Source organism: Schistocerca gregaria, chromosome 2, assembly GCF_023897955.1.
Source record: "Schistocerca gregaria isolate iqSchGreg1 chromosome 2, iqSchGreg1.2, whole genome shotgun sequence".
In the NCBI taxonomy this organism is placed as follows: domain Eukaryota; kingdom Metazoa; phylum Arthropoda; class Insecta; order Orthoptera; family Acrididae; genus Schistocerca; species Schistocerca gregaria.
The window spans coordinates 339,403,401-339,425,155 of NC_064921.1; the positions used below are offsets into that span (position 1 = coordinate 339,403,401).

General features: G+C 39.6%; 1 protein-coding gene across 1 annotated transcript in view; it reads left to right on the forward strand.

Annotated features, from left to right (window-relative positions):
• LOC126337003 (reticulocalbin-2) overlaps positions 1–21,755 on the forward strand; it is a 50,283-nt gene that overhangs the window by 21,390 nt on the left and 7,138 nt on the right. Inside the window, exons 4-5 of the mRNA XM_050001249.1 lie at positions 3,849–4,047; positions 4,745–4,868. Coding sequence (XP_049857206.1) covers positions 3,849–4,047; positions 4,745–4,868 — 323 coding nt within the window. The remainder of the gene's footprint in view (positions 1–3,848; positions 4,048–4,744; positions 4,869–21,755) is intronic.

Below are 21,755 nucleotides of genomic sequence, written 5' to 3' on the forward strand. Positions count from 1 at the left end.
GGTAAATGGGAAAATGTTCCAAGTAGTTTTAGTATTCCATTAGAAATTAATTAGCTCAGAGTTCCATGAAAAATATCCTCCTGTAGTTCTTGGTGGTAGCTCACTGTTGTATCAGAAAACTGTGAAGATATTGGGTTCAACTTGGAGTGAACATGAGAACTGGGCAGGGAATACTGACACCACATGCAGGAAAACTGATTGTCTATATGCCCTCCAGAAGTATTGGGGATGTGAAGTGTGAACTAGTGCAGTCACCACCTTCGCTGAACCTCCAATTGAATCCAACACAGCACGAGTAATGAAAACCAACCATGGATGTTCGTGTGCATTGCATCTACAACAGACATCTGTTTGAACAAGTCACTGATTTATTTGTCCATTAAGGATGGTAACAGCCAGAGAAGTTTTGTGATTACCATATTCAATATCTTAATTCATCAGGTCACCAGTGCACATGTATGCAGGAGCTAGTATGGCCCATCAGAGATAAAGTACCTGCCCTCTTATCTGAGTCACAACGCAAGATCTCACTTAGCTAGTTTTGTAGCCATACACATCCATTGAACAAAAATATTTGCAAACTCACTCTCTGTTGCCCCCTGGAAAAAGCTATCCTGTATTTTGCACACAGTTCAGTGACCCATAGGAAAAGAAACCTACTACTTTCTTCTGCAAAACTCATTGAAAATTTAAACACATATAACCTGTTTCTCTAGGCCAAACAATAAAGTGAATACTTTCCAATTTCTCATTGTTCTTTCCATTTCTCAGTTGTTCATTCCACTTTCTTTTTCCCTTTCTTCAGTATGTGTATTCCATCACATTTCTCTCCTTCCCCCCCCCCCCCCCCCCTCCTCCTCCTTCTGCCAATCTTTCTTTCATTTAAGTTGCTGTCAAAACTTGTAGTTTGAACTTACCTGGTTGTACTTTGTCATTGTTGTTTCACATTTTGTGAACAAATATAAACTGCCATTTTCACTTTTTATATCCTAGTTCCTATGGCATTTATAGACTTTCAAATAGAATTCTGAAAAGTCGTTCTAACTTAGCAAGTAATGTCCTTAGTGATATAAATGATAGTCAAAAACAGCCTGACAACCTTATAAGTGTGTTGTAAGGTAGGTTGTGCTGAGAAATAATTGTTAACACTCTCAGTACCAGGCCTATTAGAAACCAGGCAATTTTGCCATTGTTTAAAAAAATCACTGCATCAAATCTACTTTTTCAATTGTGGCAAATTTAGTACCATTTTGAAGTTGCACTTTTCTACTTTAATTCTGTAAAAAAAAAGAAAGAAAGAAAGAAAGAAAGAAAGAAAGAAAGAAAGAAAAAAAGAAACTACTTCGGAATGCACAGCTTTAAGGTACAGTTATAGAAATCACATAGGTGTTTTTAAGAATTTAGAAAAGTCATACGGATAAGAGAATGCATTTGTTGTTTATTTTTAACTAATATTATGGCACTACATAACATCTTTCTGTCAGTCTACAACAATTGAATACAAATTTCACACAGAATCATGTTGTTTTTTAGTGTGGAAAATTTTGAAGCAAGATTAAAGGCAGAGTATAACACCACACTGTTCACATTTGTACCGTGTCTCTTGCGAGAAGCTTTGCCATTCTCTTTCTTGCTCCTGGCACTACACACGTGACACACACGAGCAGCATATTTCTTTGTGTAGTTGGAGTGTCTCTTTGTTAGCCGACCTATAGTTCCTTCATTCCTTTGTATGACTTAGTGTGTCACCTTCAACAAGCTGAGCGGCAAGCACTGTTACGAAGTCTGTTATTGTGAGTTTCTTGTTGTGCACTGCATTGTATAGCCAAAGATCGTTTGATACTCCCATCAGCAGCAGATGGAAGTACAATTTTCGCCACCATTTCACAGTTCTGTGCTGGAATGGATTGTTCTGCAGGCGCTGGTCTTCAATATCCACTCCAATTTTATTCGTATTGTAATCCAGTACCTGAAGTGGTTTCATTACTACAAACCCATTTTTCTTAGTATGCATACCAAATGTGGCCTGATGCCTGGTAGACAATGTATACACATCCCTCTTATCCTTCCACTTCATTGCTAATACATTATCTTTACACTAGAAAGACATTTCGCCCTTTTTCAGGTTATTAGATACTAAATCTTTTGGTAATCCTTTTCCTACATTTGTTCACAGTACCAACAGCTCCAGTAACTTTCAGCCAATCGTTGAAAAAGCTCTGGACTGGAATAAAATCGGTCCAAATACATAGTATGACCTTCATTCAGCAAGCCGCCGTCAGACAAAAATCGCAATACAACAGCGCATGTAGAATTTTCAACAATATGCTTACCAGCATAAACTTATAGTTAACAACATAGCCCCTAATGGCTTCAGCAGCAGCACAAACCTTCAGTCCATACTTATGAGGCTTACTTTGCATGTAAATGCAGAAGCTCACTTGACCTCGAAATGGGCATATTCCTTCATCAATTGTCAGTTTTTCTGAGGGACGATATGCCTGGATATGTCGCTCCTTCAAATTCTTTTAATAAGATAAAACTTTATGAAGTGGGTGAAATCCAGCTTCACCTGGTTTTTTTATGTTTAGAGGTGTCTACAAGATGCAACCACGACACTATCTGAGTAAAACACAAACAACTCATAACTTGAGGACAGAAGTTACAACTAAGAACAGGGTTAGTGCTCAAGTGGTCCACAATTTTTGGCTTTCTTGAAATACACATGTGGAAAAGCATACCCAAGAAATGCCTCATCTCACTTGTAGTCACTGGCTTCCAGGAACTCAAAACTGAAGTAGGCTTCATATTATTTCCTCTTCTTTTCTTTTGGATTGTCTTTGATGCATACAAATTTGTCTGTATCTTGAGTTCTTGTACGTCACTGTTAGTAAGGAACACTTTACTGCAACCCAGTACAGAACTTGAGTCACCACTATTCACTAGAATCTGCCTGGGTGTAGTGTTGCAGAGATAAGTTTTAACATGAATTACAACACTGCTATGCCATCTATGGACGCATTTTGTTACTAAACATCTGTAAAACGTACAACACTGGCCAAACCTGTAGAAATGATAAATTTTACAGGTTTGACGCTTAGTATTAATAAAAAAAATATGGTGCAGTGTACCATTTCCAACTTAATTAGCAATGAAGTTAGCCATTTAGGTTGTTTCATGTGCAGATTCAAGTAGCATGCCAAATTGGTGTCAGTTTTTCTCATAGCATTGATGATATTGCACAAGACTGCTCAGTCTTTGCCTTTGGTTCGGTCCATACTACTATCCCATACCAAATTATTGTTTCTGTTTGATTTTAGGAAACCAGATTATTTACATGTTTGGTGATGCAGTCTCTGGCAAAAATGTAGTCAGCACATTTATTCTTTCGAGTGAACAGCAAGGTGGATTTAGAAAGAGATCGTCATGTTCAGATCAGATATTGATTTTAAAATCCATGTTTCATAACAAATTACTAAACTCAAAGAACATAGTTGCAACTTGGATTTATTTTAAAAATGATGGCGTACACAGTCCCCATTCTCGTGGTTTGTAAAGTAACATGATAATGACAGAGTATTTAAAGAGTACTTATATTACAGGCCGAGAAGCTTGAGAATCAAGCTTATGCACATGTTCTTTGTTTTATAAGTAGACTTGTGTGAAATGGGGTTATTATTTGTGAGATATTTTTCCTAGAAAACTATCCCACAAAACTTGTGTTTGTTATTCTTTGAAATGCTGTGATAGATTTGTAATACAAGTGTGGGACAGAAGACAGATGTAGAACCATTTTTTGCTGTGAATTTGTGTGAATAAGCTCCTTATACACGTGTCTTCTTAAACAGATAATAAAGGAGGATAAGATGATTTTTGAAGCTGCAGATAAAAACAAAGATGGAGCTTTAGACAAATCAGAGTTTGTAAGGTTCAGCCATCCTGAAGATCATCCTGATATGTTACCACTCATATTGAAACAAACATTGAGTGAAAAGGATACGGATGGTGATGGCTTCATAGACTTCAAAGAGTTTGTTGGCGAAAAAGGTGAGAAACTTGAATTTCGTGCTACTAATTAAAACTTTGTTTATTTGTACTGCAGTTTTGCCATTTTAATGGTACTACAACCTTTTCCTAATACTCGCAGGAATGTTTGTTCTAACATTTTGTACATATTGTCAGTACCTGCCGACCTTTAACTCTTCAAAAAAATTATTTCCCTTCCCTTTTCTCTGTAATGGTACAGGGAGGAGAATAGGAGAAACCCCCTGTTGGAGAAAATACTAATGATAATGAACTTTCATATAATGTGATTGGTAATTTAGCCAATAGAATATCTGTCTAACTTTGCATGCAATTTCTGAGATTCCATATAGCGGTGCTTCTAATTGCTGTTATGACCTAATGAATTAAATTGTTGTAAGCATTTTAGTACTTGTGATCTACAAGTATTCTCTGTGTGATGGATTAATAGTGAGCTTGTGGGTATTTAGCTGAGTAGTTGGTTTCCATTTTCTGCGCTGTATTCCAATCAGTTGGATTGGTCATTGGAGTATTATTCAGGACAGTGAAACAACACGGCTAAAGACTTCGAAGCTCAGTATTAATTTTAGTACTTGTTTAACACCTGTTCTTTCATCTTTTCCTATTAAAAATGATAGGTTACTTCGCACTGTGTTGTGATATGGTAATTATTCTAAAATTGTAGAGCAAAATGTTTATTCTTTATTTCCTTTCGTTTCAGCGCGGCATGAAGACAAGGAGTGGCTTATGGTAGAGAAAGAAAAATTTGATCATGACTATGACAAAGATTCTGATGGAAAACTTAACTCTGCTGAAATTCTCTCTTGGGTTGTTCCCAGCGATGAGTATGTACCCAATGATAAACATATATTACCTAATATTTATATAATAGAGGGAAACATACCACGTGGGAAAATTATATCTAAAAACAAAGATGATGTGACTTACAAACAAAAGCGCTGGCAGGTCGATAGACACATAAACGTACACACAAAATTCAAGCTCTCGCAACTAGCAGTTGCTTCTTCAGGAGAGAGGGAAGGAGAGGGAAAGACGAAAGGATGTGGGTTTTAAGGGAGAGGGTAAGGAGTCATTCCAATCCCAGGAGCGGAAAGACTTACCTTAAAGGGAAAAAAGGACAAGTATACACTCGCGCACGCACACACACCATCCATCCGCACATACACAGACACAAGGCCTTTACAAATGTCTGAATTTCTTAAATCACAGAGCGTTTGACTCTCATTTAAAAATTTTTTAATTACGTCGTAATTAAAAATTTCAATGGCACATTTGTGTTACGTATCTTAAAATGTAACACGCGCAAAAAAGATCAACATTATACGTGGAAGATTAGCTTCTCTTACAGCTTATTAATCTTAGAGACCAATATTATATGTGAAAGCTTTGCTTTTCTTGTAGCAACAATGTGTATATTAATTTAAACGATTAACTTTTCTTATTTGTGTGTTCGCACTACTTAAGAGTGATCTTGCTGACTACCTCACATGTCCTGTGCTGTCATTAGCTTGTGAGATCACGTCGCAGTCTCGATTTCAATGCTTCGGAAAGTAACATGCAATGTTTGATGGAATTCGAATTTGTACGTTCATAACAGCAAAATATGCAGTGTACATGTTGCTGCACATCAAAGATCTTTCCAAAACGTTTTTTCCCCTGAGTTTCATTTTCTGAAGTGCTGGGAAATTCTAAGGCGATGTATAAAACCGTAAACCATTAAAGGATTAAGTTTTACAGTGCCGAGGAAAAGTGTACTATTACTTAACACAGAGAAAGTGTTTTTCACCCGGGAGAAAGTGTATTTTCAACCGGGAAATATGGGAAAAATATGGGAATTTTTTTTCCTTGTCCATGTATACACCCTGATATCGATTTGTCTCTCACACCAGCTAACTTGGGTGTTGCATTTTGTCACTCACTCATATTTAGGCAACTGCTGGTCTGATTTCTTACCACCACCACCACCACCCAGAAATACTATATAGTATACACAGAACAAGAGTTCACGTGATTCAGAAAGATGGCACCCATGACTTTTCTCTTTAGAAGTGACTGAAGATTGGAAAGACAAGGGCATCCTGCTGCAGATTTAAAGTAACATAATTAGTAAATCTTGTATGAATACCTGTCATTAGTCAACACTGTCACAGCATGATAAGTTCTAAAGAGATAGAAGCAGAAGGTGTTACTTTATCTTTAACTAGTGCTTTGCAATTGCTAAATATGTACGGGAATTGGATATATGACCAAATCTCCTCCTGCCCCTTCTCTTAGTGCATCATCTCCTACCCTCTGTCACATCTCCTCCTCCTCCTCCTCCCCCTCCCCCCTCCCCCCTCCCTCCTCTCTCTCTCTCTCTCTCTCTCTCTCTCTCTCTCTCTCTCTCTCTCTCTCTCTCTCTCTCTCTCTCTCTCTCTCTCTGCCCATCTCCTGCTCTCCCCCCCCCCCCTCCCCATCTGCCCTTTACCCTGTTTATCATTGTTGCAAATGAAACTTTGATTGGGAAGTTGAATGAATGGGATCATCGTTTACAGCATTGTGGGAGAGGTCACGCCAGCTGATGGATCTGTGAGGATAGTGGCACCAGTGACAAGTCTTTAAATATTTTTAATCTGCAAATGCGTGGGGTTACAAACTTTCAGATGATACAGATTCCATGCTTGTAAGCTATAAGTACAACTTTTGTACTCTGCTGAAACTGACTGCGAAGAAGATGAAAACAAAGCAAAACATTGTTGTGTATAAAATTTTTGTTGAAAATTATATATGGGGAAACAATTTTTCTAATGGTTTAAATGCCCTGCTATCATAGTTGTGGCAGTCTACCATAAAGTTAGGGTGTAAATGTTGTCCTCATTGCCTACACAAATGAATAGTACTATTTTGAGAGGTGAAGACTTCTCATCAGAAAGTATCATTGTGTTCTATAGGTGCCTATAGTTGAGATGGTGTAAGTATATCCCTGACAGCTTGCACCACTATTGCAGTTTTCGGCAGCGAAGTGCTAATGGCTTCAGGGGAAAACAGTAGCCACCTACAGAGCTATGAAAACACTGAGATGCTGCTGTAGAAATGTGCACCAAATTGCTTTGTTATTAGTTGAGATAGGCGTGCGGTACTATTGTGGTCACCCCACTGCAACCATCAGGCATCAACTTTTCCGACTTGACTATAGTGTACAAAGAGTGGTTTCATGTCTGTGTGACATGAGCTCCTCTCTGAACGCAATTTAGAGGTGTTCTGAGAGGTCTTCCAGCTCATAATCCTTGCTCATTTGGCCTCTTTTGTATTGTCTCGATTGACACTTACACTCCTGTAGTTGTTTGGAATTGCTACCACTGACATTTAACATTGTGTTGAGGATTTCTGCTTCCCGTTACGCAGAGATTTCAGTCCTGCACACCTTTAGTTTTTCTTCTATGAAAACCTTCAACTGATTGTACCTCTAGAAACTTGTTACAGATTTTAAAGATATAACTTTTATTCACAGCAACAGTTACTGTGACTTCCACATGCAACATTCCCTACTTCATTATAGTGACTATATGGAGCCTCTGATTATGCGTTGCTCTCCAAACCCCGCTGAAGCAACAAAACTCTCATAATGACACGCAGCACAAGTACTGCAGTGTTTATAGGTGACACAGTCTCCCCTAGACTGCTTATATTGCCCCCTCATGGTAGAAACATGGACTATTTCTGCTAGATTTATATTACAGGGCATGTACACCCTGGGACAACCAGGAAGCCTGGGAAAAGCCAAGGAATTTTTTCATCTGGGAAAAAAACTATTTTTTTTCTCATACTTCTGTGAATATTTGATTGTTTTATTTTCTTGTTAAATTTTTGGAATTTTCTCTGGTAAGAACTGATACTTTAACAAAGAATTTTACTTTTGCCCACTACTGCAGAATAATACTGCAGCAATGAAACATAAATGAGAGAAAAAAAACCAATACAAAACATAGGTTACAAAGAAAATGCACCATTTACAACAACAGAACACAGTGCGCATTCAGGCATCTATGACAGCAGAAGTACCAGAGGCTTTAGGATGAAGACTGTGCAATACTTTGTAACAACAAACTGCTTCCAATGAGCGTGACGTCACAACTGTTCAAATTAGTCTTGTTTGAGTAGTTGCCAATGGGCTCGTGTGTATGTGTAGGGCTGAAGTTCCATATGAGCAGTACCTTCTCCTTATTTCAGGTGTGGCTGTTAGCTGTATAAGCAGTAGTTGCAGGTAGCCAGATGCTACCCAGAAAAATTTTTCTGGTGTGCCCAGGCTGCCAGATTTGTGCATGCATAAAGCAGTCCGAATTGCCATGGGGAGTAGTTTCTACGTGATCCTCATGTATGTTTTGTGATTTTTGCTGCTCTCTCTTCGTTTACAGTGCTCATGCCAGATGAAACAAAATGGATTTGTGTGGCCTGGAGCTGTCAAATGAATTAAAATCTTCACATAATCACAGATTATTTTATTTCCACATTATTTGCAATCTAGCATTAATCACTTCGCAGAACAATGAAGTTATTTTTGTTTTGTTTTCTAAAGAAATTTGGCGTTTATTAATCTTTTCCACAGAGGCAGTCTATTTGAAATGAAGCGTTTCATTCCACGCTATGGGCTGGTGTAAACTCTTCACAGAATTTCAAGTGCACATTTTCATATTCCGACATGTATGACATTATGCCATAATAAAGAACTAAACATGAGATAATAGAGTACTTCTTCTCCAACAAAACTGATTTCCTGAAAACCACACTGAAAAGCTTCATCCATGAGACAGTGTTTTTCGATCACAAGATGTGCTTCAATACTATGCTGGTACTTCCTCTAGGCTTGACAGTATAATCTAAACTTGTTAGTTAGACATCAGTTACATCACTTATCAGATGTAGAAATTTGATGCCAGAATTTCCCTATAGGTGGTGCCATCCATCTGTGTAGGGCACACGAGTCCGTGTCTGCGGCACCACCTGCTACCTGTAACAGCTGACGATGAATATCAACATACAGTAACCCAAGTCCATACATCTTTATCTCTTTCAACCCGTAAACTTGCTGAGTTTTGTACCTATGAACTATGATTTGCAGGTAACATTGGTTTTCTATTATCATTAGAAGAAAACTGCTGCAGAGTTGCATTGAATGCTTTTGAAGCTTTTGCTGAACATTCTCTTGGGAAAGCACAGTGTTTAGAGTGGTGATTTTGGTGTGAGAAATGAGTGTGGGAAACCAGTGAAAAGTTCAAAGATAAGGAATTGCTGGCTTTATTGGATGAAGATGATACTGAAAGTCGCGGCATAATTGAATGTGATGCAGAAAGCTGTTTCTCTAAGGTTGAGAGTTATAGGAAAGGTGGAGAAAGTGGGTACAGCATAAACTGAATACAACAGCAAGCACATTGAAAGACTACTTGTGAAATGCTGCTCCCAAGATAAAAAAGGAAGTTGTTTCTATGTCGAATAGCTACTGGTGATGAAAATTGGATATATTTTGAGTCCTAACTGTCATAAATCATGGGTGAATCCTGGCAAACCATTGACATCCACTGCAAGACAAAATTGCTTTGAAAAGAAGACAATGCTCTGGGTTTGGTGGGATGAGAAGAGTGTCATTATTATGAGCTGCTAAAATGTGCTGAAACCATTAACACTGATTGCTACCAACAGCAGATGATCGATTTAAATCGAGCCTTATGTGAAAAAATGACTGGAATATGGAAAAAGGCAACACAGTGACATTGCTCCATGATAATGCCCCATGACACACAGCAAATGATCAAGGTGTTCAGTTGGGAAATACTAGGATGTGCGACTTGTTCTCCATACTTGGCTCTGTCCAATTATAATCTTTTTGAATCACTGGGACACAGTCTCGCTGAACAATGCTTCAGTTTGCATGAAAATGTACGAAAATGTTTCGCAGACTGGTTCACTTCAAAAGAATTGACCTTTTTTTGTGTGGCATTCATAGTGTGCCGGAGAGGTGGGAGGAATGTATAAATAGCAATGGAGATTATTTTGAATAAAATTTTATTTATCAGTTTCAAACAACGGACTTGTAATTATAGCATCCAAAATTCCGGTTTCATGCTTCTACAACTGGTATACAGATTCTTGCTTTAACAAGTAATGTTAGCTTCTCATGAAAAGCTTATTGTTATTAATTCTGGCGTTTACAGAGAGCTATTTTTTCAATTTATTTTTGCAAGAAATTTGTATTTTTTCATACTAGCTTTTTTTCAGTGCTGTGTGGATGTAAACTTGATTGGAAATGTTAAATAACAGTAATACTTCAGTGCTGCACATGATCATGTGGTGCCCCACTACACACGAAATTCTAAATGCAAATTTGGCAAAAGCTGTAAGAATAGAGCAAACACCAAGCATGGGCTTCCTATGTCATTTTAGTTGCGCATGCGCAGTAACACCTGTTTTCTGGCATGCTCTGGCAATTGCACAAACGAACCTATTTCTAACAGGTTGTGAGGAAATATTGTGAATGGTGGTTTGAGAAGCGTTACTTTTAAAGTAAATTTCCTTTTACGCAAGATGAATTATTATGTTGAGAATGTTGTGTCCAGAAGACCAGCCATTTGTCATTATTTCAAATTTTCCTGGCACATCTGAAAGGGCAACACACACAAAAAAAGACAAATATTATATGTGAAAACTTAGCTGTTCTTGTAGCTATACAATTTGTACATTAATTTAAACTCTGAACTTTTTATGTGTTTTTACTGCTGAACGGTGATGTTGCTGATATCATATGTTCCATGCTCTGAATATCTACTGTTGGTGAAATCACGTGGCCTGAGCTATGATTTGCTGACAGAAGTTTGTTGCAATTGTGATTTCAGTGCTTTGGAAACAAATGTGCTGTGTTTGGTGGAATTCGTATTTATTCTTTAGTAATTTAAAATACTCGGCGTACATGTTGCTGTGCACCAAAGATCTTCCCAAAATGTGTACGCAGGTCTATAAAACCTTTACCATTCAAAGGATTGATAAGTTTGAGTTAAAAGGGAAAGTATGTCACTTAACACAGAGAAAGTGTACAGGGTGTCCGAAAAGTCTTACCCTGGTTACATAAATTGATAACTCGGGCTAGAAGTAAGATACAAATATGAAACTGGTGTCTAATTGTTTACAAACTATCAAAGTTTTTTTCACACATCAGTAAACTACCACATGAGCACCCTTGGTAGCATGTAGCACATCTAGGCGATATTCAATTTCTGTGGCCCATCACAACCAATCCATCGCCCAGGAAAGGTCATATTGAGATAGGCACGGACGTCCAAACCCCAGTGAGATGGTGCACAGTCTTGCTGAAACAACACCTGAAGCATCTGAGGAACAGCATACAGTTGCAACATGTCCACATACACTGCAGATGTGATGGTAGCCTCAGCGAAGAAGAGTGGCCTGATAATTCGATCGAGCAATAGCGCGCACCAAACATTCACCTTGTGAATCCCAAATGCGCACCTTATGGCAATTCACTACTCCAATGACAAAAAAAGGTCGCTTCATCGGAAAAGGCCATTCGTCTGAGATAACTATCATCGTCCTCAATACGTGATAGCATTTCGACCACAAAGTCATATCGACGTGTACTGTCATTGGGCAACAAGGCCTGAACAATTTGTACTTTGTATGCACGAAACAATAAACGTTTGTATACAATGTCATGCAGAGAGCTTTTTGCATCTGTAATTCATGTGAGGCCTTGCACACCGACTTCTTCAGACTTCACAGAAAAGACTGCCTTACAGCTTCCAACCTGTCTGCTGAGGTTCTTGGTTGACCAGACATCAGAAGGTCCACAACCGATCCTGTGTTCTTGAACCTCTCATACCAGGCTTTAATGTAACGGTATATTGATAATTTTTACTTATGGACCATCTGACAGCAATGGAATAAAACACAATTTTAGTGCCATACGCGTTTCGCCTTTATTTTCTGCAAGGCATCATCAGTGGCCTGGAATATGTACATATGTCAGCTATTTTATTTACATTTTTTGTCACTGTGCCTATAGGTTATAAACAGTTCTGGTGATTGGTATTTCCTATTAAGTAGTAATGTTTTGAACTGTACTTACAGGTTTCATGGGCAATTTCTTACATATTACAGTAAAAATTATCAATATACCGTAATATTACACGCAACTAAGGAAGACAGGACTACAAAAGTTGAAGATGTCAGGCTTTAATGCTCTTGACATCAGGTGGATTCCTTCCAAATGTTGTCTGGAAGTGTGTCTGCACTGTGGCTGGTGACCGTGTCTCATGGTACCACAGGACACACAGTGCCTTCTCCTGATTGGTTAACATGGCTTCTTGGGCACCGCACCTCATCCACTACTTACATACTGCTAAACAGAAAAAAACTTTGTTAGTTGTAAACAATTTGACACAAGTTTCATATTTGTATCTTACTTCTAGCCTGCGTAATCAATTTATGTAATAAGGGAAAGACTTTTTGGACATCCTGTATTTTCATCTGGGAATTTTTCTTCTTGGCAGCATGTACAGCCTTATTATAAACAAACCAATGTATTGATACTGAAACATACTTCTGGATCACAATGTTTATTTTGCAAGTTTTGGCAATAAACAAAATTCATTTTGACCATTGTATTATATATAATATATATATGTTTACTTTCAACATATAGCCCTCCAGTAGGTATATAAAAATATGTGCATGTTTGAATCCAACATTGTGTCAAAATACAAACAGTCGGTGAAAAACTTTCAGAGACCTTAAGATTTCAAAGAAACGAACATTCACATATTTATTTATATAGATAACACAGGGTAACACCGATTCTGTGGCATCTGATGTATTAATCAATTTCAGGTAATTTTGGTCTGCTGAGTAAGAAAGTAATGTTTTTGCTGCGCTGACTCTACATTTGGAGATATAGGCAATCTAATTATACTGGAATTAAAAAAAAAGGAATATTTGTAAAATGTTTAAAGTTATCAGATGATTTCAAACAAACAAATTGCTATAAATGATACAAACAATAATACCAAAATTAATCATAACCAGAAAAACATATCATTAAGAAAAACATTCTGTATGGGATTTTCTAGTATGTTTTTGGTCCAGACATTGTCTGAAATTCATTGTCGCCAATTTGCATTTTGTGTCCCCTCTGCTTTAGCAATCGCCAGTTCTTTTGCTGCCCAATGAGTAAAACTCATCTCCTACTTTTAGTGTTTTGTTTCACGATTTCATTCCTTTAGTATTGCCTGCTTTAATTCATCTACCTTCTTGTACCCTTTCTTACTTTTATTAATAATTATAAAATATTTTCGAAAAATGTAGTGCATGTTGTTCATATCCTCTTCAAAGTCCCTTGCTGTCTCTGACAGAATTACAATGTCGTTAAGGTTTTTATTTCTTCTCTCCTGACTGTAATTGCATTTCCAGGTTTCTCCTCACTTTCCTATAGTGCTTACTCCATGTGCAGTTGGATAACGTCAGGGATAAGCTTCAGCATTCACTCACATCCTTTTCAATCACTGTCCCCATGCATGTCCCTTGAGCCTTACTACAGCAGTTTGTAAAAGCTATAGGTAACATTTTGCCATCTGTATTTTATCCCTGGCGTCTTCAGAATTTCAAAGAGAACATTCCAGTCAACAGTGTAAAAATGTTTTGATTGTGATTCATTGTTGGTGCTGTTGTTCTGCTATGGACAGCAGCACAAGCCCAGTCTTGGGGAGCGGCATCTGTGGTGAGCAGTGCATAGACTGCAATGTATGCACGTGGGGGTATATAGTACAATGGTTTATAGCCCTGGTATCAGTTTTCAGGACTCTACTATATTTTTGCAATCCACCTGTCTGCAGCAGTAGTGTCTCCCCTAAAAATGGCAATGTTTCCCCCTTCTGGTATCGGCAGCTAGAAAGGGCGTGCAGTTATTAATAACCTTTGTAAGAGGTGACTAAAGGACGTCTTGCACCAGTGAAACTTTTACAGTGACGACTTGGCCATTATTAGAACAGTTGCCAGTTTTAGCTCATTTCACAACATTCCCTTCAAAATTTTCGTGCATAATTACTTAGTCCCATTTTAATGTTCCACCTCCACTTTTCTTAATCTCACAGAAGAGTGGGCCATTTGGGGAAGGACACCTTGCCTGGTGCCTAATCTATTCACCACGTGCTGTGATCCTCTGCAAATGTTTGAACCCAAAATTCAAGTGTGGTAGCTAATCCATTTGGAGTGGGCAGGGGAGGGGGAGGGGTGTTGTATCCCCTCTGACAGTGGACAATGCAGCAGACTCTGGATAACGGTTATTACCCCAGGACCCCAGGTAGCCTTTGCTGTGGTCGGTGGAAGCCATGGGGAGAGCCTCTCATGGGAGTGGGTGGCACGAGGGCAGATGATCTGCAGTGAAATGGATCAAACTCGCCCAAATCATTGGCTGTGCTAGCACGGCTGTCTTGGTGGGTAGAAAGTAAGATTTTAATACAGACGCTTACAACCCCATGGCATTTCGGTCTCGTCATGCTGTGGGACAAGAGTCGGGCGAGGAGACAAGGAGGATGAGTTCAGAGATGTCGCAGCTATAGAGAGAATGAAAAATGGGTCTTCGTTCACCAAATATTGAATGCCAATCTATTGCCAGCACTTCAGGTGTGTTATAATTTGGGGAAATACCTATTACCATCTCTCCTATCAACAGACTCAGTAGGATACAGCGTGTCATCATCTACCATTGGGACTCACACTACAGATGAAGAATTACCCACTAACCAAGAGTGGTATGGAGTCAATTTTGTTTATTGTGTCGAGAGAGGATCTAAAGATAGTATCACGGGCACTGGAGCTGTCATCATAACCTGCGATGGAAATGTTTTACAGAGAACATTAGTCATAGTTTATAGGTGTGATAGAAGACTTTATTTTCCTACTGCTGTACTAATGAGGCTGCATTGTGTCAAAATTCAGTCCTAGTGTGATAAGATCTCAAACACCAACCCCTGGCCCTACTCACAGGTCATTACCTATTTTTCAGGTGTGGGAGGGTACACTGGCTCCCTCGACCCCCACACGCACAACACTGGTGGTAATCGCCCCATGGTGCCCTCTTCCAGCATCGTCAGAAAAGATGGCACACCTGCTGAGGTGCCTTCCTTCCAGGACGAAACAGACCAGCAGTCTACACCAACCAGTGACCAACAGAACATAGGTTGTGGGTTGTAGAAAAGAACAGTCCTCCTCTGCCCCAGAAGTCAAGACAGGAAAATCCCCACAGATACTGAAACCTTATAGGGAAAAGAACAAAATATCTAAAGTTAAACTATATTGTGCTGCTCTGGTCAATCTGGTCCCTCTTCCATGAGAGGTCGAACCTGTGAATACAAATGAAGAACAGCACATGCACGTGGAGTGCGGCTCAGCAGCAAAGTAACTTGTATTTCCATTTCCCCATTGCTGCCTTCTCAGAACCCAGTCTGATGTTTCTGGTACCACCATCACTGGCTGAACGCCATCAGTTAATGGCTATTTTGCAATTGACGTCATGCTTCAGGAGACACTGTTGTTAGAAACATAACTCCTTACCCATACAAATTACAAATCCTACTGTACTAATAGAGTTAACACTAAGACAGCATTTAGAGGAGTCTGCATGCTTTTCCTGAGCATTTGCTACGAATCGCTGTGTTAGAAGCAGTGGCTATTCATGTCCACCTGCCAGTTAGGGTAACAGTATCTAGTATCTATCTACCCAGATAAATCTACACGATATCACTATATGGTGGAACACCTACCTCCATCCTTCCTCCTGGCAAACTTCAGTGCCCACAATCCCTTGTGGGGCTTCCATACCACATTCTAGAAGGGCTGCAGCCTGATCATCTCATCTTTAATCTTGTGGTCTGTTTTCGACAAATCTCTGTAACATTTTACTATCACTACCTCTTTCATAGCCTATTGTGCAGTGAAACATGGACCACATTGGTCAATTTGAAAAGCCAGCTACCAGGCTGTTATCTCCAAAGCAACTTCCGCGGCCCATGACGAGGAGGATACGAAAGGAGTGATACAGGATACTGTTGACATGGTTATGCACACTGTGGAAACAGTGATAACCTATTTTTAGACTCTTCCCGAGTGATATCGGTGCCACAGTGCTCTAAAAATAGCTGCAGCTGTGGGAAAGTATTGCAAGGCACTTTAACCACCACAAGCACCATCTTCTATGGAACATTTAATAGCATCCAAGAGAATTTGAGCAAAGGCTCTGTTTTTAATGAAGAAGAGAAAATGTGGATGTTAGGTTAGGTGTGTATAATCTGACGGGCTACAGACTGTATGTATGGACTGAACTATCCTGCATTTGGCCCCCAACCTCCTCTCATCCCAGGAGTTCCTGGTATGTATGTCAGGGGCAGTGCTTGTACTGATCAGTGTTGAATGTTTCGTGCAATTACCAGTATACCCACATGCATTGACTACCACCTTAATTTTCTGATCCAGAAACATTTGGTGGAGTGAAACTCTATCTTTCCATGTACAAGGCTTTGAATGGCGCACTGTTCCATTTAGTGAATGGGGATCTGCAGCTCTTTAGCAGAATGTAGAGACACAGGCCCTGTCCCTCCCAGTGATGAGAGGATATATTATTATTCCTACCTTAAAACTGGGAAAAAGACACTCAGATTTTTACTAATTATCCATCAATCTCTAACAAATGGGCTGTACAAATTATTCGAAAGAATGGTCATACAACTATGTTGTTGCCTGGAAGCTGGAGAACAAAAATCGGTTTCAAAGTAGCTTTCTGGCATTCCACTCCACAACAGACAAACTGATTGCTGTGTCCTTTGTCATGCAAAAGACTTAACAATACCACCTGGTGCTATCACATCCTGTCTGTGCTGCGTGAGTAGGGCTTTCCATTTTTACCCAGAATTTCTCTCTCTTTGACTGCGAGGTCCCTGGTTTTGCCATCATTGTATGTGGATGACATTTGCTTATATTACAGCTCTGCACCATTGCACACCATAGATCGCTAACTTCCAGGGGCATACATCAAGAAAATAATTTGGCCCTAAACCATAGATATAAATTTCCTCCCGGGAACCCCTGTTATGATGTTTTGTCGACTCAGAACTATACCTTCGCACCCAGAACTTTATCTTAGTAACAACTTGTTTTCAGTCACTAAAACTTTCAAACTTTTAGGTCTTTTATTTGACAGTAAATTAAAGTGGTTACCACACGCTAAATATCCTCGAGATTTCTCAGCAGTACCTCCTGGGATGAAGACCACAACAGTTCTTCTGTGAGGTTTCCTTTACTTTCTTTCTTTTTTAAATAAATCTTTAATTTTATGGTGACTGAACTAAGGCTGTGTTGTACTGAGTTTGAGAGACCCTGCCGACTTAAAGGTGTGTGGTTGTCAGCTGTAGGCTTTTGCACCAGCCCTGTAAACAGCCTCTTGTTGAAAGCCGATGTCCCACCACTGAGAGCTAAAAACTAACAGTACCTGGTCAACTATGGTGTCACAATCTGTCATATGTCTGCCCCACTCATATTACTCAACTCTCCTTTCACAATCAGAAATGGAAATGATCACATGACGTCAGTGGCTGGGAGTTCCGTAGTGGGAAGTTCGGCCGCCAAGTGCAAGTCTTATTGAGTGCAACACCACATTGGGCGACTTGTGCGTCGTTAGTGGGGATGAAATGATGATACAACACCCAGTCCCTGAGGGGAGAAAATCTCCCACTCCAGACAGGAATTGAACCCGGCCTCGTGTGCGTGGCATTCCAACTCGCTGACCGTTCAGCTAATGGGGCGGACCACAATTAGAAATTCAAGACGGTTTATGAATCGCTCAGAAATGGATGACCAGCTGTGATATGACGGGAAGCTCTCTGCTAGGCATCCAACTGGAATCTTTTGTCTGTGTTCCAAGAGTTCCCTCTTGGTGCACTCGTGCCATGTAACCTAGTTCTATGATTCAAATGGATCTCTTTTGTAGTCATAAGAAAAATGATGATACCACCGTTCTCAGGCGGCTGTTTCATTCTTGTCTCCATGATTACACAGATGTGGCATGCACCTACATGGACAGATCAAAAGTCTGTCATGGAGGTGGTTCTGCTTTTGCACATGCAAGGGGGCACAAGAAGTACACTCTGCTGAGTGCATGCAGGGTATATACTGCAGAGTTTGTTGCCACAACATGGGCTCTGCCGTATATAAAAACTCTCATCATGAAGGACTTCCTGTTTTGTAGAAACTTCGAACTGCTTACAAGTAATAGTTAAATGCTACCCAGAAATTCTTTTAGTTGCCAGTGTCCTCCACAGCTCCAGTACGACAGTAAGGCTCATCTGGACATAGAGCCACAAGGGTATTCCAGGGAATTAACTTTCTAACAGATTAGCTAATAAAACAACTCTAGGTAACAAACTTGTACTCAGAGTAAGGGCTGCAGACTTAAGATTGTAACTGTGACATCACATTGGAACCCCTGGGGGTATGGAATGGCAGACTACCACAATCCTCAGTGACCTAATTGTGATAAAGGGGGATGGCTTACTTTCTCCAGGTTTCTCAGAAAGATGTCATTGCACTATGCCGACAGTGTACCAGCCACACCAGATTTATCCACGAGATCCTCCTACATGCAGCTGTGAAAGTTATCTCACAATAGCCCATATTCTTGCCAAGTGTGCCCTACTGGCTGATTTGAGACTAGCAATCAAACGGTCTACCTCAATACTTGAAGATAATGGGTTAGCAGCTATCAGAGTCCTAAATTTCCGGGGGATGGAGGGTGGGGGAAGCAAATTTTATAACAAAATTCACTTCATCTCCACGTTCAGTGTAAAGGGTGGTTATGAGAGATACCTCTCGCTGTGACGTGCACTGAGTTACTTCAGGCTACGTTTTCCATCAGCATTGTTTTAACCTTTTACATGCATATTTTATTTATTTAACTGTTTAATCTAATTAGCTCTATTGTCTGTACAGTCTGCATTTTCTCATCCCATTTTTGTTGGTGCTGACTATGATGACCATTCTTGGTGTAACCTTCAGATACAAGCTATAGGTTTTAGCTGCCTGGGTTTTATCCCATTTTCAACCACAAGGTTGAATCGAATATGAATGGGATTTTTGTTCTTGAGTGTCAACAGTTTGTAGACCTGGACCCGCGCTTCAAGTACTGTTAGGTGGCGCCGTTAGGAGTGGGAAGAGCTGGCTGTTAGCTACTTCCAATAGCTTCATCAGTAATGCTGACACTATCAGAGCAACAGGTGCACGCATCATTATAAAATTTCTTGCTCGTGAAGGAGTTCAAACAATGGAAATTTTCCAGAGATTGACTGCACAGTTCAGTGATCAAACATTGTCAAGGACACATGTGTTTGCCTGGCATAAAAAGTTAAAGAAAGGAAAAGAACATGTGAAAGATTAGCAACATTATTGCCGTTCTCAGTCCAGCCTTACAGCTGAAAATGCTGGCATGGTGAGAGACACGCTTGAAGCCGATTAACAGGAGAGTATCAGAAATTGCAGAACAAGCTGGAATAAGTCATGGGAGCTGTCGGGTAATCATCAGAAATGATCTACAGTTCTGTAAAGCGTGTTCCAGATAGGTCCCTCTCCTTTTGACCGAAAATCAGAAGTGGAGACATTTGTGGGCACAAGAGAAGCTTACAGCAAGGTTTGCGAAAGAAGGTGATACATTTTTGAGTTGGATCATCACCTGCGATGAAACATGGGTCCACCACTACTCATGGAATCCAAAAACATTACAGAGTTGCAGTGGGAAGGGGAGGTCAGCCTAGTGAAAGCCAAGAATCTGTCGGCTGGCAAGATCCTTTCAACAACTTGTGTCCACCAGGAAGGCATTTTGCACATTGAACTACTGTTATTTGTTGAAGCTGAGGGATGCATATTGCCCAAAAGATGAGAACAACTGATTGGACAGGTCATCTCCCTCTGTGACAATGCCAGGCTCCATGCTGTAGCTCAAATGGTCTCCAGACTACAGGAAATGCACACCTCTCCCACTTTCATCCTTTTGCCCCCCCCCCCCCCTCTCACTTCTTTTCTTGATTCTTGGATACAGTCAAGCCCATTGAGACTCTTAAGTCTTTCCCATAGCCATGTGTGCCTCTACAACTGTGTATTTCTTCTCTAACCATTCCTGCTTTGCCATTTTCGGTTTCTATCAGTTTTATTTTCTTGGTTATCCTCATTCTCTTTTGTCCACTTCATTATTAGATTTTATCATTGTATGATTCGTATTTAGTCTCATGTGTTATCAAAGGATTTCTACTAGGCTTTCACTTTCTGCCTATTTGATTCTATGTTTCCTTCATTATTTCATCTCTCAAAACTACGCATTTGTCTTCTGTTGTATTTCCTTCCTGTTTGAGAAGGTGCCTTAGGCAACAATAGATAATCATTTTCAATTTATCATATCCAGTTTCCTTAATTTACTACCGTTTTGCAATTCCGTCAGTTTTAATCTGCAGTTCATAATCACGAAATTATGGTCAGTTAGCCTTTACCCCTGGGAATGTTTTGCAGCTTAGAACAGTGTTTTCAAATGTCTGACTTGTCATTACATAATCTTTATGAAACCTTCCAGTTTTTCCAGGTCTCTTCCACACATGTAGAGCTGTCTGCCACAATATTTCCACCAAACGTTATCAGTAATTTAATCCTGCTCTTTATAAAATTATACCAGGAGGCTCCCTCTATATACCTTTATCCCGGTCCATGTTCTCCTATGTTTCCTTCTCTTCTCTTTCCTGCTATTGAATTTCACAATTCAACTTTTTTCATGTCCATTACCAACCTGAGTAATTTTGTTTCTTATTGTAACTCTTTCAATCTCTTCATCTCTGAAGCTAGTAAACACATAAACAAGTATTACTGTATTAATTGGGGCCTTGCACCTATCTTGGCAAGAGTTACGCATTCACTTTGCTGCTTATAAGAGTTTACCCACATTCTTAGTTTATTATTCATTATTAAACCTACTCCTGTGTTGCTCCAGTTTCATTTTGTGTTGATTGACCTGTTCATTGTACCACTGTACTTCACAAATTTCCATTATATTTAACTCTAGCAAATCCATTTTTCATTTTAAATTCCCCAACTTACCTTCCTTATTAAGGGATCTAGGATTCATTGCTTGGGCCCATATAACACTAGTTTTTTTGCTTATGGCAACCTTGTCCTCAGTCTCCCATTCTGGTCTCTGGGTGGGTCCAATATTTTGTCTATGGAATGTTTTGCCAAAGAGGATGCTATCATTAAACTATCCAGAACAGCTGCATACCCTTTAGAAAATATAGGAGCTGTGGTTTCCCCTTGCTTTGGGCCATTTACAGTACCAACATAGCAAAGCTATAATGGTTAATGTTACAAGCCCAAATTGGACAATTACTTAGATTGTTCCTATGCTGTTACCCAGAAGGCTCATCTTCAGGAACCATATGTTATTGTGACCCATCCAAAGATACACCTCTTTTGTGGTTCCACACACAGTAAATCTGTTTGCATCTTTGATGCAAGCATGTCACCTCATTGTGGCAAAATTGGCAGATTGTGGGAGGGTAAAAGTTGTGTAAATTCTACTGTATTAGATGTAATGGAGTTGAGTATGGAGTGTACTATTTGCTTGATAGATTTGACTGGGTAACCAC